General features: G+C 42.7%; 1 protein-coding gene across 2 annotated transcripts in view; it reads left to right on the forward strand.

Annotated features, from left to right (window-relative positions):
- NFE2L2 (NFE2 like bZIP transcription factor 2) overlaps nucleotides 1-16,096 on the forward strand; it is a 41,279-nt gene that overhangs the window by 22,937 nt on the left and 2,246 nt on the right. For both annotated transcript variants that reach the window (XM_072121639.1, XM_072121637.1), the window contains exons 2-4: nucleotides 14,734-15,006; nucleotides 15,091-15,165; nucleotides 15,766-15,951. In XM_072121639.1, coding sequence (XP_071977740.1) covers nucleotides 14,737-15,006; nucleotides 15,091-15,165; nucleotides 15,766-15,951 — 531 coding nt within the window. In that variant the 5' untranslated portion in view covers nucleotides 14,734-14,736. The remainder of the gene's footprint in view (nucleotides 1-14,733; nucleotides 15,007-15,090; nucleotides 15,166-15,765; nucleotides 15,952-16,096) is intronic.

Here is a 16,096-nt window from a genome sequence, read left to right on the forward strand (position 1 = left end):
GTAATTAAACGGCCTTCATTATTTCCATTCTCCAATAAAGGATGTTAAAAGCCCAGATGTGATCCTAACCCTCAATGTGCACCCACCCCAGACACCCACATTGCCACCTACTCCCCTACTACATTGCCTTTCGGTGGACTGACTACAAGTACAATCCTGGTGCCCCAGTTCCTGCACCCGATCTATCTGGGATCCTAAGGCGTAACATCAGAAAGCCTCCGTGGTACATAACACAGGACTGGCACATGGAAGCCTTTGTGAGTGGTCAGTAGCCACCTTGTAAGGGGAGAAGATCTGATCCGAATGAATTTCTAGTGACTGTACATTTCAGGAAAAGAGTGGAATGAAATCTTTCCAGACCATTGTCTTCATACACAAACAGTGGAGAGCTCGGCTGTCACGCCTATTGTTACTCTTGTCACGCAACGTCTCCAGCTGAACGAGGACCGGCCCTGATCTACAGGAAGGTGCACAATGATGTCGTCTGGAGAGGTTCTGCAACTCTTGGTTGGATTATGCTCCCGGCTTTCTACTGCTTGGGCATGCTGGGAGCTGTAGTACAACACAGCTAGCGAGACTATGGTGGAGATAAAAGAATAGTAGAGATGGGCAGTGATTGGTCATAAAAGGGGCAGCGCAGAGGTCCTGCCTTCTAGAAGTTTCTCTCTGTCCGACTCCGAGGATCTGCTAGAATTTAGAATCTCGCAATTTTCTGAGCCATGGATCGCTCTATTAGACTAATGGGACCGGTAATCAAGATCATTATCTCTCTCTATATATAATTATATCATGGGTGTCATCATTTTATAACTAGGGAATTTTCTTTGGGAATCTTCTTCCTCAATGAGCTCATTGATGAGAATTAAATTGTCAGCAGGGTTCTTTTTTTGCCAGGGGGTCCACTTACATTCTAATACTTACTGCTCCATATTTCCGAAATTCTTACCTCTTTTTTTTTTTTTTTTTTTAATCTAGTGTCCTACTACTCATCTCCCATCTGAGCCGGTCAGTAGGTTACATTCACTGACAGCAATGAGAAATCTTGTCTGAAGTTAGAGGACTCACCCATTACCTACAAAACCATTACTCGGTCCACCCTATGTCATTTCTTTTTATTTCTGGGGGAGGCGATGGTTGCGAAACATAATGTTGACTGGACCTCTATTATCTTCTAGTCTTTCATCATTGTGTTTTTACTCCTAGTTTTTATTCTGTATGGTACTTGCCTATTAATACACTGACCACATGACTTATAGGTGTATCCTCTACATGGTAACACATCCCGGCCTCCTGTGCAGCGTTACGTCCCCCGGGCGCCAGATTATCCATGGAACTGACAGATCTTTGCATGTCTGCGGGATCCAGTTTTATTTGTCTTTTTTTTTTTTTTTTACATTATTATTTAGATGTCATGTTTGGCTGTAAGTTTTGGTGACTATTATAAAAAGAAGGGTAAAGATGTATTATACCCTATATTTCCATGATTAAAGTGGCCCAGTTCTGTTGTATCCAGCCAATCCAAGTGTTCACCCCAATTGGGGGGGGGGGGGGGGGACAAACTTTGAAACTCTTCTGTGTACACATACTTTTAAGTACATTAAGATGGAATCCCTTAAAGCGGTTTTCCCATTACAGCAATTTAATGTTATTGTTTGTTTGATGAAAAATGTAACAATTCACCAATATACTTTCTGTATCAATTCCTCATGGTTTTCTAGATCTCTGCTTGCTTTCTTTCCATAGAAAGCTTCTATATTTACATCCAGTGGACAGGAATCTGACCATGGTCACACAGGTGCGCGGCTCGTTATATATCAGAGTAATCAGCACTGTGTGATATAACGAGCCGTGCACCTGTGTGACCATGGTCAGATTTCTGTCCACTGGAAGGAAAAATAGAAGCTTCTTGACAGCAAGCAGAGATCTACAAATATGTAATGAATTGATACAGAAAGTATATTGGAAAATTGTAGAACTTTTTATCAAACAAACAATAACATTAATTTGCTCAAATGGGACTATCCCTTTAAGTAGACACCTCGAGACACCTCCGTAGTATGCCATTATTTTCACCATACTGTTGTATATGTTGCTTAGAGTCTCCAGCATAGTCAATGGGGGAGATTTATCAGAAGTGTCTGAGAGAAGAACTGTTCTGGTTGCCCATGGAAACCAATCATTGGTTCCCATGGGCAACTAAAACAGTGCAGAAGTGTCCGAAAGAAGAACTCTATGGAAACCAATCAGAACTCAGCTTTCATTCTCTCACAGCTGCTTATAAAATTAAAGGGGAGCTCTGATTGGTTTCTGTGGGCAGCTAGAACAGTTTTACCTCAGACACTTCAGTACATCTCCCCCAATAACCCTTTTCTATACTGCCAATTAAAAAAAAGGCACCACACCATAAAGTCCCTCGGGCTCTGACATGTATACATTTTCCGGTACAATGTATACTGCTAATACAACGTGACTGCATAAGGAGCTTTTTCCCAGGTGGAAAGCAATTTACTGTACACCTATTAGAAGGGATTATAGCGCAGAGGAAAGTAGAGCAGTTACCAGTAGCGACTAGTAATACCCACCGGTCCAGGAAGTGGCTAATATATTAAGAGTACATGGTAGCATTGTGAAATACATGTGTGACGGGGGGGGCATTATCTGGCTGCCTACAGGACACGGCTGGAAGAAAAGCTTCTCCTGTGTTGGATGTCTGCAGTCCCCCTTGAAGGATCCCTGTTCCTGTGCGTGTGAGCTCTGCTACACTCGGCACAGCAGGGAGTTGTTGGGGCTGCTGAGAGTCTTGCGCAAGCAGCACTTCCCCTCCGCTCCCTGTGCCAAGGGCAGCCTCATATTTTCTTTTCCGACTACATCTGGATTTAGCAGCCTCATAGTGTAACCTTACAGTCAGATTGCATAATTCTGCATAGCTGAGCAGGCGGAGGGGAGACGCCATGTGAGAGCCGAGTGTTCTTACTGTACAACTAAAATTCTGGCAGTACATGTATATGGACGCTTGTTCATCCTTTATCATATAGTTAATATCATTTTTTCCCAAATAATTCCTGCCTGTCAGTGGTCTCCAGTTATACCCCTTATAACCTGGCGAAACTTGTCCTTACTTTTAGTTTGGATGTTTGATAGTAGTAGCACTACTACTACTAGTAGTATCCCCTACATGAGTATATAACAGCAGTAATATACCACACGAGCAGCTGTAGCTTATTTTATTATATTCCCCATATTTTTTTCCCCAAATGATCTCTGCCTGTCAATGGTCTCCAGTTATACCCCTTACAACTTGGAGAAGTTTAGATGTTTGATAGTAGTAGCAATGCTAATACTAGTAGTATCCCCTACATGAGTATATAACAGCAGTAATATACCACACGAGCAGCTGTAGCTTCTTTTATTATATTTACCTTTTTTTTTTTTTTCCCTGACTTTTTTTTTTTTTTTTTTGGCCCACTTGCTAAACTCTGGGAAGTGCTCTGGGAATGTGACTGGACTTCTTGTCGCCTTATTAGGAATGTAGAAAATCGGTGCCATAAAGATAATGTATCGCTAATAACTATTACAGGAACAGCACAGGAGTCAGTACTTTGACTGAAACGTATTGATTGAACCTTGTGCTCTGCACTTGGGGGAGTTCTGCTCCGGTTCATTGTCTACTTATTCTATTAAGCCCTTGTGATAAAGCTGGATATGGTGCAGTGCTAGTACCGGGGTATATGTCCTACATGCAACATGAAGCTTTACTTATAAGACAAGTTTCTATTAAAGCACAAAATGTGGAAGTTCTCATCTCAGTTTTTATTCACATATATTGTATTACACATGCGTGCCATCCGGATTTTATCCGGAAACTTTCAATCAGTGTCTCAGGGGACAGCAGTGTTAACCCACAGCGAATGAGTATGGAGGTTTACAAGAGCCTAACCCTAATGCTAGACTTTTCATCCGGCGGATACACAAAGGGAGACCCAGCAGACTAAACTATGGCCAATTATATTTTTTGGAAATGTAGATGTTTGTTTCTACTGATATTCTCATTATTTTACTCCCATAATAAGGCAGGACAACAGAAGTCGTAAGTGTGTGTATGTGTACATCATAGCTCACAGTACTGATATCGGTCTGATAATCTGCCTCTACCAGTAACTTCTCAGAGATTCCCTTTAGAGGGGGAAATGAGATTGATGTCCTTGGATACTACCTCCCCTGCACTCTGGCAACGGTGACCTCTCATGTCGTATTGAGGCTCCGACCACCTGGATTCAGCATTCATTACTACAGGACGGTTGTGAGACATTGAGTAACTACAGGCCATTTCATATGCAAACACAATTTGTTTCTTTGTGAAATCTCTCCAGCAGTGGTGGTTGTATCCAAAGACAACAATCCCATTTCTAAGGGATGACATGGCTACATTTATGGGAAATTTATTGTCCTGTGCAATTTAAGAAATGTGTGTGGTGTGTATATAATATATATAGATGTATCTATATCAGATGGATTAAATGTGAACGTCCAGATGACTGTAGTTAGTTTTTGTTAAAATTGTGAAATCTGTAAAAGGGAAATGGATATGTATTCCATTGCGTCAGTAAAAACCCCCCTTCCTTGCTGGCAACTTCATGTTCTCAGTTCCTTATTCCAGACCATCCAGACTTGGCCTCTATACTGTGAAGCCTACTGGATGGTAATGCATCACTAAGGATAATTTGGAAAGTTTTTTACTTCTTTACTCAGTATGTGGTTGAGATGTAGAACGACTTTCCTGGAGACGGGGAACGCAAAAGAAGACAGTTGTGACCACAGTATAGTGTGGAAATTCCTGGAAATTCTTGAGAAGTTGCATTATACAATGCGAGCTATCACACAGTGCCACAGTGTTTTGCAAATGTGGCCACAAGTGGTAAGGTCTCACGGAGGTTACCATCAGGTTGAGGTTGCATTGCCCCATATTTACCCAGCGTCACAGTGTGTTACATTTCTGTCTCCGGATGTTTCTCTGCTTCCTACACTATGCCCCTACTAGAGTTTTCAGAAGAACATATATGATAAGTCTAGTGGATGAGCTGAATAGGCGAACAATGACCACTTTCCAAACCACAGGAGGTGAATGGCATGTAAAGGTTCAGTCCCACCAAAAAAAAACCCTACAAAAACAACTTGTTTAGCATTTCTGGAGTGCAGTGGAGTCGATCTACAAACCACACAACCACTACAGACAAGGTCATAATGTAGCATCTGAGGGTCACAAGCTCGTGGTTTCCTGAGATGACTTCCTGGCAAACAAAACTCAGAGCAGGTCTTATTCTTGCCGTATTTTCAGTCCAGACAAGTGGCAACGGCCACTTGTCGGTAGTATCCGGCCCAAGAATTCACAAGCTCCTGTTCAGGTAGCCTTAGATACAGTCCCATTAAGGTCTACAGGGCTTTTGATAATCAGATAACATAGAGATGGAGCACAAGGTATACAACGGGGATATGTATTGGGGATTGTATTCCGGTATAGATGTGCAGACCTGATGTTTCTGATCGGGAAACAATCCAGCAAATTGACGCCTCTAGCGACTAGTTTCCATGGGACTGTACGGGTCCAGGTTAAAGCGCAATTCAACCCCAAGCAGCACCAGACGTAGAATTGTTGGCAACATAAGGAGGTCAGAGCTTGTTGATCTATTCGGCACGAACGGTAGAGGAGGAAAGGGAACGCCATTTGCTGTTATATTGTGTTGTGTTAGTTGAGGAACAACTCCCAAAGACACATGTGAATTGTAATGTATGGCGATACTCTATGTACTTTTGAGAACCCATTTGCCTTGGTGTAAAAGTGTGATCACAACAGAACATTTTGGCATTGGAGGGATATCTTCTTCCAGTGGCAGATAACCTTTAGTTGATGAGCCAGTACAATGTTGGCTGGATACTTTGTGTCTCATCACTTCCTTCTCCTTAGTAATGAGGAACAAGTATTCTGACACCATTGTACTGGCTCATAAATGAAAGGTTATCTGTTCTCTGGAGAAGTTGTTCTTGAAGAAAATGGGATGTTTTTTTTTTTTTTCAATAATATCCACCAACACTTATTCGTGACGTGATGTTCCTTCTGCACTGAGGTAGAGCCCTCGTCACCACCCATCGGGCGATATTTATTACCACTTAAACGTGATTTTTCTGGCATAGAATTAGTAAAGGAATCGCAAATTTGGGCATAGGGGGGTGTCACCGGCAGAGTAGGCAGGTGTTCCCATCCTCTGCCTGCGTAATTTTGAAAAGTTGTTACCCAAAACTACGCCAAGTCGGACCTGACGCTTTGCCCTGCCGCAGTGCGGCCTGCCGATTACATGAAGAGGCCTAAGCCTTCTGATGTATCTGGCGGGACACAGGGGAAAGAGCCTATGATAAATCTCCCCCATTGTCACCACCCAGATTCTTCTACTAATTGGTTTGTATAGTAATACTTTTTAGGTAATTTTGGCAGAATTGCCTTGGCAGATGATAAAGGATCTGTTAAATAATGTTTCAAGATGTGGAATAAGGTAAATTATGAGGGGACTTTCCATCACAAGTAGAGATGAATGGACGCAATGGTCGGGTTTGGTCGCTTGACCTGGAAATATTGGCTTATTGGCTCAAAACACCCACTCCGGCAAATTGATGCCCTAGCAACTAGCCATGTCTGTGATGGGAACCCCACTTGGGCAGTCATAGCCATGGCTAGCTTCTAGGAACATCAATTTGCTGGATTGGATGTTCGGCCGCCAATGATTAATCTACCGTGAACCCATCCAGCATTTGGTATTGGGGACATGATTCATTTCTATAAACGTATGAAAAATATGGTGGAAAGTTGTTCCAGGTTAAATCAAACGAGGTTTATTCACCAGAGGCGACAGGGCTTTGTTACTATGAAAACTGTAAATCGGTGGAATAGCCTGGCTCAGGCGCTGGTCACAGCAGGGACAGCAGAGAGCTTCAAGAAGGTTATGTTATATAGAACTGTTTCCTTACATCCCTTTCTCATCCAATCCCTTCCCTTCCTTGGTTGAACTTGATGGACTTTTTTTTTTAACCCTATAAACTATGTAACTTGTAGGACAGTGGGATAACTAGATATAACAAATCAATGTCTAATTATATTTTGCATTATATACATAATTATATATCATCCATAATTACACAGCAGACATTAATCACAGATTTGCAGACAATTTGTCCCTGCCCACATAAAGCATAGCGTGTAATCCAGTGCCAGGGCACAGCATTGCCAGTTCATGCCGGGGCACTGTAATAAAATATGCAAATGCCAGTTCCTTGTTCTAATTTTCAGTAGTTCGGTAGGAAGTAAACCTAGATGTAGAGATTGTGCTTTTGTAATGGCGGTAGGAGGACTTGTATAACAGACAGTATATCCCAAGCCTTATATTTTTATACTGATGTTTGCATTGTAATAAAGATGGGGCCTTAAAGGGGTATTCCCATCTGGACATTTGCATTTAATTGAATTCATTTGCCACATGTAAACATTTCTTCAATTGGATGTTATTAAAAAAATGTTCCTGTATGAAGATCATTTCTCATAAATGTAGCAATGTCCCTTAGAAACAAGATTTCTCAGATCCGACCACCTCACATTTTTGCAGCGGTGGCCAGACGTGCCCTATTGAGCCCTGCCTGACCACCTGGATTCAGCAATCATTACCACAGGACGGCTGCGGGACATGGAGTAACTCCCGGACATTTCATAAACAAAAACCTTTTGTTTCTTTGTGCAATCCATCCAGCAGAGGTGGTCGTATCCAAGGAGTCAGTCTTCTTTCTAAGAGACCATATTACTACATTTATGAGAAATTATCTTCACACAGGTAAAAAAAATGTTAATATCTAATTGAAGAAATGTTTATATATGGCAGATTAAAGAAAGTGAATGTGAATGCCAGGATGAGAATACCCCTTTAAGTCCTTGATGGGTCATGTGAACGTTTGCCTTCTCAGAAGTTAAGCAATGTACCAGTATTCCCAATTTTTGTTATGGTAAAGGGTAGTGCTGTGAATCCGAGTAGTCTGACCTGAACATGTATGTATTGTATTATATAGCAGTAAAATCCACTCGGGTCACATTGAAGTCTTTTTATAGTCCTAGATTTTGGTTTTATGCTGTTGGTGTATTGTGTAAGATGCTAGACAAGGTATTACAGTATTAAGCTATGTGACCAGCACAAATGCATGGCTTCATGTTCTCGACCTCTGCTGTAGGCTTTGCAGTAGTTTTATATCTTTGTGTGCCTATGGCAGATATTTGCTGGAGCATCTGGCCCCCAAGTGCTAATGTATTGAGTGTTTACCCATGACACTGTATATAGAGGTTACTAGGCAGCCATGTCCACACGGTTGGATCTCCTTACAGTTCCTGGCCTTCTGTTTAAGTCTAAGCAGATGTAAAACATCTGCTGGGTCGTAGGCGAAGCCTTTGAAGCTGCTCACGTGATTTATTGTCATGTTTTTTTTATGACGTTGACTCTACATGCAGAAGATGTTGTCCCGTGTTATCGGACATAAATAGTCCATAGGCGGCATGTGCCATGTGTGACCTTGGTCTAGTATTGCTGTAGACTCTCGTGAAGCTCATGTGCTTGTATGTTGTACCCTTTATGGCCTGTGCTAGGGTTAGGAAGGTCTAGTATTGCTGTAGACTCTCGTGAAGCTCATGTGCTTGTATGTTGTACCCTTTATGGCCTGTGCTAGGGTTAGGAAGGTCTAGTATTGCTGTAGACTCTCGTGAAGCTCATGTGCTTGTATGCTGTACCCTTTATGGCCTGTACCAGGGTTAGGAAGCTCTAGTATTGCTGTAGACTCTCGTGAAGCTCATGTGCTTGTATGTTGTACCCTTTATGGCCTGTGCTAGGGTTAGGAAGGTCTAGTATTGCTGTAGACTCTCGTGAAGCTCATGTGCTTGTATGTTGTACCCTTTATGGCCTGTGCTAGGGTTAGGAAGGTCTAGTATTGCTGTAGACTCTCGTGAAGCTCATGTGCTTGTATGTTGTACCATTTATGGCCTGTACCAGGGGTTAGGAAGGTCTAGTATTGCTGTAGACTCTCGTGAAGCTCATGTGCTTGTACCCTTTATGGCCTGTGCTGGGGTTAGGAAGGTCTAGTATTGCTGTAGACTCTCGTGAAGCTCATGTGCTTGTATGTTGTACCCTTTATGACCTGTACCAGGGGTTGGGAAGGTCTAGTATTGCTGTAGACTCTCGTGAAGCTCATGTGCTTGTATGTTGTACCCTTTATGGCCTGTGCAGGGGTTAGGAAGGTCTAGTATTGCTGTAGACTCTCGTGAAGCTCATGTGCTTGTATGTTGTACCCTTTATGGCCTGTGCTGGGGTTAGGAAGGTCTAGTATTGCTGTAGACTCTCGTGAAGCTCATGTGCTTGTATGTTGTACCCTTTATGGCCTGTGCTAGGGTTAGGAAGGTCTAGTATTGCTGCAGACTCTCGTGAAGCTCATGTGCTTGTATGTTGTACCCTTTATGACCTGTGCTAGGGTTAGGAAGGTCTAGTATTGCTGTAGACTCTCGTGAAGCCCATGTGCTTGTATGTTGTACCCTTTAAGGCCTGTACCAGGGGTTAGGAAGGTCTAGTATTGCTGTAGACTCTCGTGAAGCTCATGTGCTTGTATGTTGTACCCTTTATGGCCTGTGCTAGGGTTAGGAAGGTGTAGTATTGCTGTAGACTCTCGTGAAGCTCATGTGCTTGTACCCTTTATGGCCTGTGCAGGGGTTAGGAAGGATTTCGGTCTTCTAGGATAGTTATATAATACACGGCCCATGTATTTTATTTATCCTTTATAAGCTGCAGTCAGTTTTACGGCATTTTCTAGTATGTAAAGCTGATGAAACATCCATTGGATAGATGAAGAAGGGTCTGACACTCTCTTATGCGGATGTTGAGTGTTTCTTGACCTTCACTTCTAACTCTCAATGTGAACATACAGCTTTAATGAGCCCCTGGACGTGTGACCTGTCTAGACATGGTGATCGGCTGGGTAATATCTACACAGGATATGGCCACCTTAAAAGGTTTGGCCAACTATTAGCAAAGGCCATCAACAGTTGATCGTTTAGTTAACATAGGGCAAAAGGCTGGTGGTCCGTGATGCTGTCACGACACCCATTGACAGTGAATGGGAACCGAAGGGGTAGGTCCGGATTTTGGCTGCCAAAGGGTCACAGAGCCAATTGCTTCCAGCTCCCCACCTTGTGTTTGGCCACAGCTGAACAGCTGATGGGTACCAGGGTCATTTGTCCCACTCATCAACTATTGAAGCTTAGAAGAAGAAAGAGCCAACCAATACTAAGTTAATTGAATCCGTTTCAGTGGCCAGGCATTCAGAGCGTCCGCTCCGGCATAGGTTGTATTCTTTTACTGAACTAGTTTTTGGTTAAAATGCGCTTTACACACTTGGCTAAAGGTGAAACTAGTGCTTTATTATGTTTTTTTTTCATAGACTATAATGAGGATTTCTCAACCTCTTTTTATGAGGAGGATAGTTGTAACAAGTAATCACAGTGGATCAGTGGTTAGCACTACAGCCTTGCAGCGCTGGGGTCCTGGGTTCAAGTCTCATCCAGGTCAACATCTGCAAAGAGTTTGTATGTTCTCTCTGTGTTTGTGTGAGTTTCCTCTGGGACCTCCGCTTTCCTCCCACACTCCAAAACATCCTAGTAGGTTGATTAGATAGTGAGCCCCATTGGGGGCAGGGACCGATCTGGCAAGCTCTGTACAGCGCTGCGCAATCTGTGTGCACTATATAAATAAAGAATTATTATCATTTATAAGTAATCCTGGTTGTGGCGTCTTTCAATGCTCTAATAATGAGCGAGGCTTGAGAACACAGCAGAGTTCACCGCGTGCAAAGGGCTCGTTACTCAATGACAGGGTTGTCATAACAAGACGCACGTCTCTGTAGGTTTACTTATGTAAGTGACAGCTTTACCGTGTAGGTGGAACTGCAGGCAAATGTTGGTTACTTTGCAAATCAGGTTGTTTTCTGAAGCATATGTCATGTATTTTGATTGTATTGTTTCGTTCTTAAAGGAGAATTGTGGTTTAATATTGGCATAAAAATATAAAGTATCATATTGGTGGAGCTAAGGTACTCAGCAGCTGATGAACAGGAAGCAAATAGCTCCATTCCTTGTGCAGTGGCTGAACTGAGTCATTGCAGCTTAGCTCCCATTCAGTTGAATAGGAACTTACTATACTAGTAATGTTTAAGGGGAATCTGACAGCAGTGTTGGCCATACAAAGCTGTATACAGTGTTGGGTATTGGCCCTGGAGATGTGTAACGATACCCTTCTGTGGGTTGTTGTTAGCAGCAGGACTGTAAAAAAAATGCATTTATATTCCAAGATTGTAGCTGGACTTGGAGCACTCTGGTGCACTGGTGTGTGAGGTATCTGCACAGCACAGTCCCTCCCCTAATTTCTGTAGCAGGCTTCTGGTCAGATATTACAGCAGTTACTGAGGGGCTGTGCTGTGTTCAGTGAAAAGATGTCGCACAATTCTCAGCGGTCATAGGATTAGGGTTGTGGCTAAGATGGAGCCGACTCCTGAGCCAGTTCTTGGAGCCGGCTGTTCATAAACCACCCCTCACTAGAATCCAGCTTAAAATCCTGGAACGCGAGTGCACTTTTCACAGTCCTGCAGCTACTAACAACACACACACAGAGGTTTGGTTACACAGATCTTTGTATGACCAAAGCTGCTTACAGAATAATTACTAGCATAGTCTACATTGTATTGTAGAAGTCACCTGCCATGAAATATCTGCGCGAGGGGAATGTACACAGTCTTGTTCCCCTGAAAGGAGCCTAACCTACTGCCAGTGTGTGTTTTCTCCATAATGCGATTAACCTTTGAACACATACATGGTTGTCATGAGCCTAAGGGATCGCTCTCATTTTACTTTGCTTGAGATTAAAATTTAAAAAAAAAAGTTTTTCTGTACAGAACTCAGGACAAATGACAAGGGACTGATCAAGTTACATTGTAGCAGTAGTTAAACACGTAGACGTTGCTAATGCTAATACTAGGGGGGAATATTATTTCTAGAGGAGACCAGATTTCACCATTGTCATAGTGGAGGACACTGTGGACCTCTCTGGACAGGGACAAAAGGGGCCTAAATTAAGGGTTTTTTTTTTAAGCAAAAATATCACATTTTATGGGAACGCCATTTTTATGGGATTTATTCATTCATATTTGGAATTTTTTACGCAGTTACATCACTTATGTTTTTTGGTTTTTTTTGTCTTAACCCTTGGACTTTGTAGACCTGTGTCCTTATTCATCCGAAACTAATTGAAACACAAGTCATGGCTATCGTCTTTGTCTGGTTTTTTTGGAGCTCCCGACTAGAATATTAGCCAGTATCCACATAAGAGTTAAAGGGGTTGTCCCAAGTATTCTCTCCTATCTACAGAATAGAGGATGACTAGCTGATGGGTGAGGGACCAATCCCATAGACAGTGAATGGAGCGCTATGGCGGATGCTCATTCTTCCGCTTCACCCATTGGTGGGATCGGGATGCCCGTTCTCTGGAGAGTTGGGGGTCCTGTTCCTATGAGCATGGGTGGTCCCAGCAGTACCCTGTGTTGAGATCACTGAGGGCAATTTTAATTTTGGCACATGTACGACATCATTTCCTTTAATTACAGATAAGTGGCGCCTTCTCGAGGACAACCTGTTTAGCTACCAGATGAAAAGTGACCCTGGGCTCAGATAAATTCTTATCTCATGATTGGTTAATAATTTACGGGAGGTGAGATATCCAGATATTGGTTTCCTGCCGGTGCAGACTTGGAACCTGATATGTGAGGCTTGGGTGGCTTGTTTCTCTGCCGGATCAGATTCAGCCCATTGTTTGCCGTAGAATATGACAGGAAATGAAGGGAGCACGGCCCCTCCGATAGTTCCTTATTGCTGGCGCTTCTCATGTGACATTGCTTGTGATGGAAAAGAAAATCTTCGCCTGCTTCATGTTTTGCTATCACCCTGAAGGCAAATAACATGTGAGTTAGAAAATGAGGAAACAAAACAAAAAGCTTTTTCTTTCTCTCTGAAGTTGCCGAAATATGTTAATATAGAACATTTTCGGCTTTTTGGGAGTAGAATTATGACATTTCATATCATTTTTAGGGCATTGATGGTAATGGAGGGGCACGTGGTGCTGGTAGTATCAAGTTATTGGGTTATTCCATCGCTTGTCATCACGAGGGACCAACCACCCGGACCTTCAGTGATGGGAGATAGGGGAACTATGAAGAGCATCACAGCTTCTTCTCTCACCATCCAGGTTGACATGGTCTATAATGACATGGACTGAGTTGAAGTTGAAAAATTATCCCTTTTTAAGCTCTGTTTGGCAAGGCCCAGGTGGAAAACGAACCAGAGCCTAATTATCCGCACTGATCCACAAGACTCAATTAGGTAAATAGGAAGGACTGTTGTCGTCAGAGCTTTTAGCTAAATTGTAAAAGTGCCGTTCACATACAATAAGGGCGCTGTCCCACGTTACGTTTGCAAACGCAGACAAAACCGCGCCCACCGGGGCGGTCCGATCGCATCGGCTTTTCTATGGAAACGCCTGCGATCGGGAATGAGCCACCGGTGTTTTGCATTAATTTAACGCAAAACACAGGCAGCTCGTACCCGAGCAACGTGGGACAGCGCCCTAAAGGAAACCAAAAACAACAATTTTGGTGGACTTGCTAAAAGCCTTTTGCGCTAATTTGTACCAAGGGTCAGTACGTGGCAAGGCCCTTGTCACATCTGTGATCGTGGATAAAAGTGGATCCAGCCTTCGGGTTGCTTCCATGAGTTGAGCCTCGCTGACGTATATGGATGGCACGTTATCCATGTGTGCTAGGAGTGCTGCGGGCCTGGATTAGGGGCTCGGGAGTTATATCACTGCTTATATAAACCGGAATTAGGTTTTTATTTGTAAAAGATCTTGAGGGCCACATAAAATGAGGTGACGGCCTTGTTTCACACGTGTGTGTGATCTAATGTGTATGGGAACCTCCTGCCTATGGATGTCAGGGGAGAGGGTGATCTGTATGCCATATTTTTTTGTTGCTGATGTATATTATCCCCTTCCTGGGCATATGTACATGGAGTTAAAGGAATTGAACACTTTACCTCAAGTTTTTTGGAAAGGGGGGCGGGGCAGGATATTGGGTAACTAAACAATATACACCTATTAAAAGTTTTTCCCCATTTGTAAAGTGAAGCCTCCGGACATCAGCCAGACATTACTGACAAAAAATTGGCTGCAAACGGAGAGTCATTTGATCTCTATTTGTCCATGAACAATTGCCCTGCCAAGACCTTATTCTGGTATTCCTGAATACAAGACCATTTTATGGACAGGAATCTCTGGCTGATGAGGTCAGGAGGCTTCACTTTACATATGAAGAACGCGGGGAAGAACATTTAATAAATGTATATTGGTAAATTACCTAATATCTTGCCACAGACACTTGCACACACATTACAAAAACATGAGGTAAACTGGCCAACCCCTTTAGGAAGGATTAGATCTAAAGGTCAAGTGTAAGGATTTGTATATTACACCCCATCTATGTTATCTATATAACTATATTATATCAGGCAGTGTGTCAATTCCCGGGCTATGTATTTCATAGATTATGTATTGTTCTTCCTAGGACATGGATCTCATTGACATCCTGTGGAAACAAGACATTGATCTTGGTGTTGGCCGGGAAGTTTTTGACTACAGCCAGAGACAGAAAGAATATGAGCTGGAGAAGCAGAAGAAGCTTGAACAAGAGCATCAAGAACAACTTCTCAAGGAGCAGGAGAAAGCCTTGTACGCCCATCTGCAATTAGATGAGGAGACTGGGGAATTCATTCCAGTTCAGCCGGCACCCATGGTGGCCGCAGCAGCCGTCACACAGCCAGTCACAAGTTCCTTGCAGGTAATTAGTCAGATTCTTAAAGAAACATGTCACAAGACTTCATAAGCCAGAGCCTTACCCTAGTCAACCGCTTTGTCTTTCCAGAGTAAACCTGAAGAGGGACAAGAACTCTACATTGATGAATGCATGAAGATTTTAGCTGATACATTCCAGTATGAGGTAAATAATAAGTGTGCACTTTTTAAGAAGTTCTTATTTTCCCTTAATGTACAAATTGAAGACACATTTCTCTAGATCTTTTTGTATTCATTGACAGAATTTTATAATTTTGGGACTAATACACGGACTGTGCATTGGCCGTATTTCATAGACCGAACACAGTGTAGAGACATACAGTACATCACAGTATAGTATAAGTAGGCCCTGTATCAAGGCTAAGCTTCGAAATATTATTGTGATTAAAGCAGGGACTCCTTGTACCACATATAGAGTCCCGTCCTCTGAACTGTGGATGGTTCCCGATTCACTGACATAATAAAATATTAATATTTAATAAAGCAGAGAATGTCGAAGTGTCTAATAAATTATAAGTATCACCTTTAGGACTTACATCTATCTCAAGATCATTATATATAGGATGGAATTGATGCACAGCTGAAAATCTTTAACAATGACGTTGGCGATGGGCTCCAGATTTTGGGGGTCTTTAGTTATAGAGTTTTGGCTAGATTTTAGGAAACTATTTTGTTATAGAATTTAAGATATGTGAAAATCATCTACTGTCTAAAAATTGACATTTAAATTATTCTTATTCCCCAGGCACCTCAGATGAACTTCCACCAAACTGCGATGGCACCAAATTCTCCGATTGATACCAGCCAGAACTTTCTCCCCACCGAGCAGCAGCCTGTTCCAGAGAGTTGGCAGAACACCACAACCAACACAGAAAACGTGCAAGACATGGAGCGAGCGTGGGAAGAATTGCTGTCCATCCCCGAGCTGCAGGTTAGGCTCTCATCATTGTCTATGAACAGATCAAAGCAGATGGATAGTTTACAGGTCTATGCTGCCAAACACTGATAGGAAGTAAGAGTTCCCCAAATAAGGGCGCCTTCTAGCCATTGCTGCTCCACCAGGAGATTCTGGGAAA

Source organism: Engystomops pustulosus, chromosome 8 (assembly GCF_040894005.1).
Source record: "Engystomops pustulosus chromosome 8, aEngPut4.maternal, whole genome shotgun sequence".
Taxonomy (NCBI): domain Eukaryota; kingdom Metazoa; phylum Chordata; class Amphibia; order Anura; family Leptodactylidae; genus Engystomops; species Engystomops pustulosus.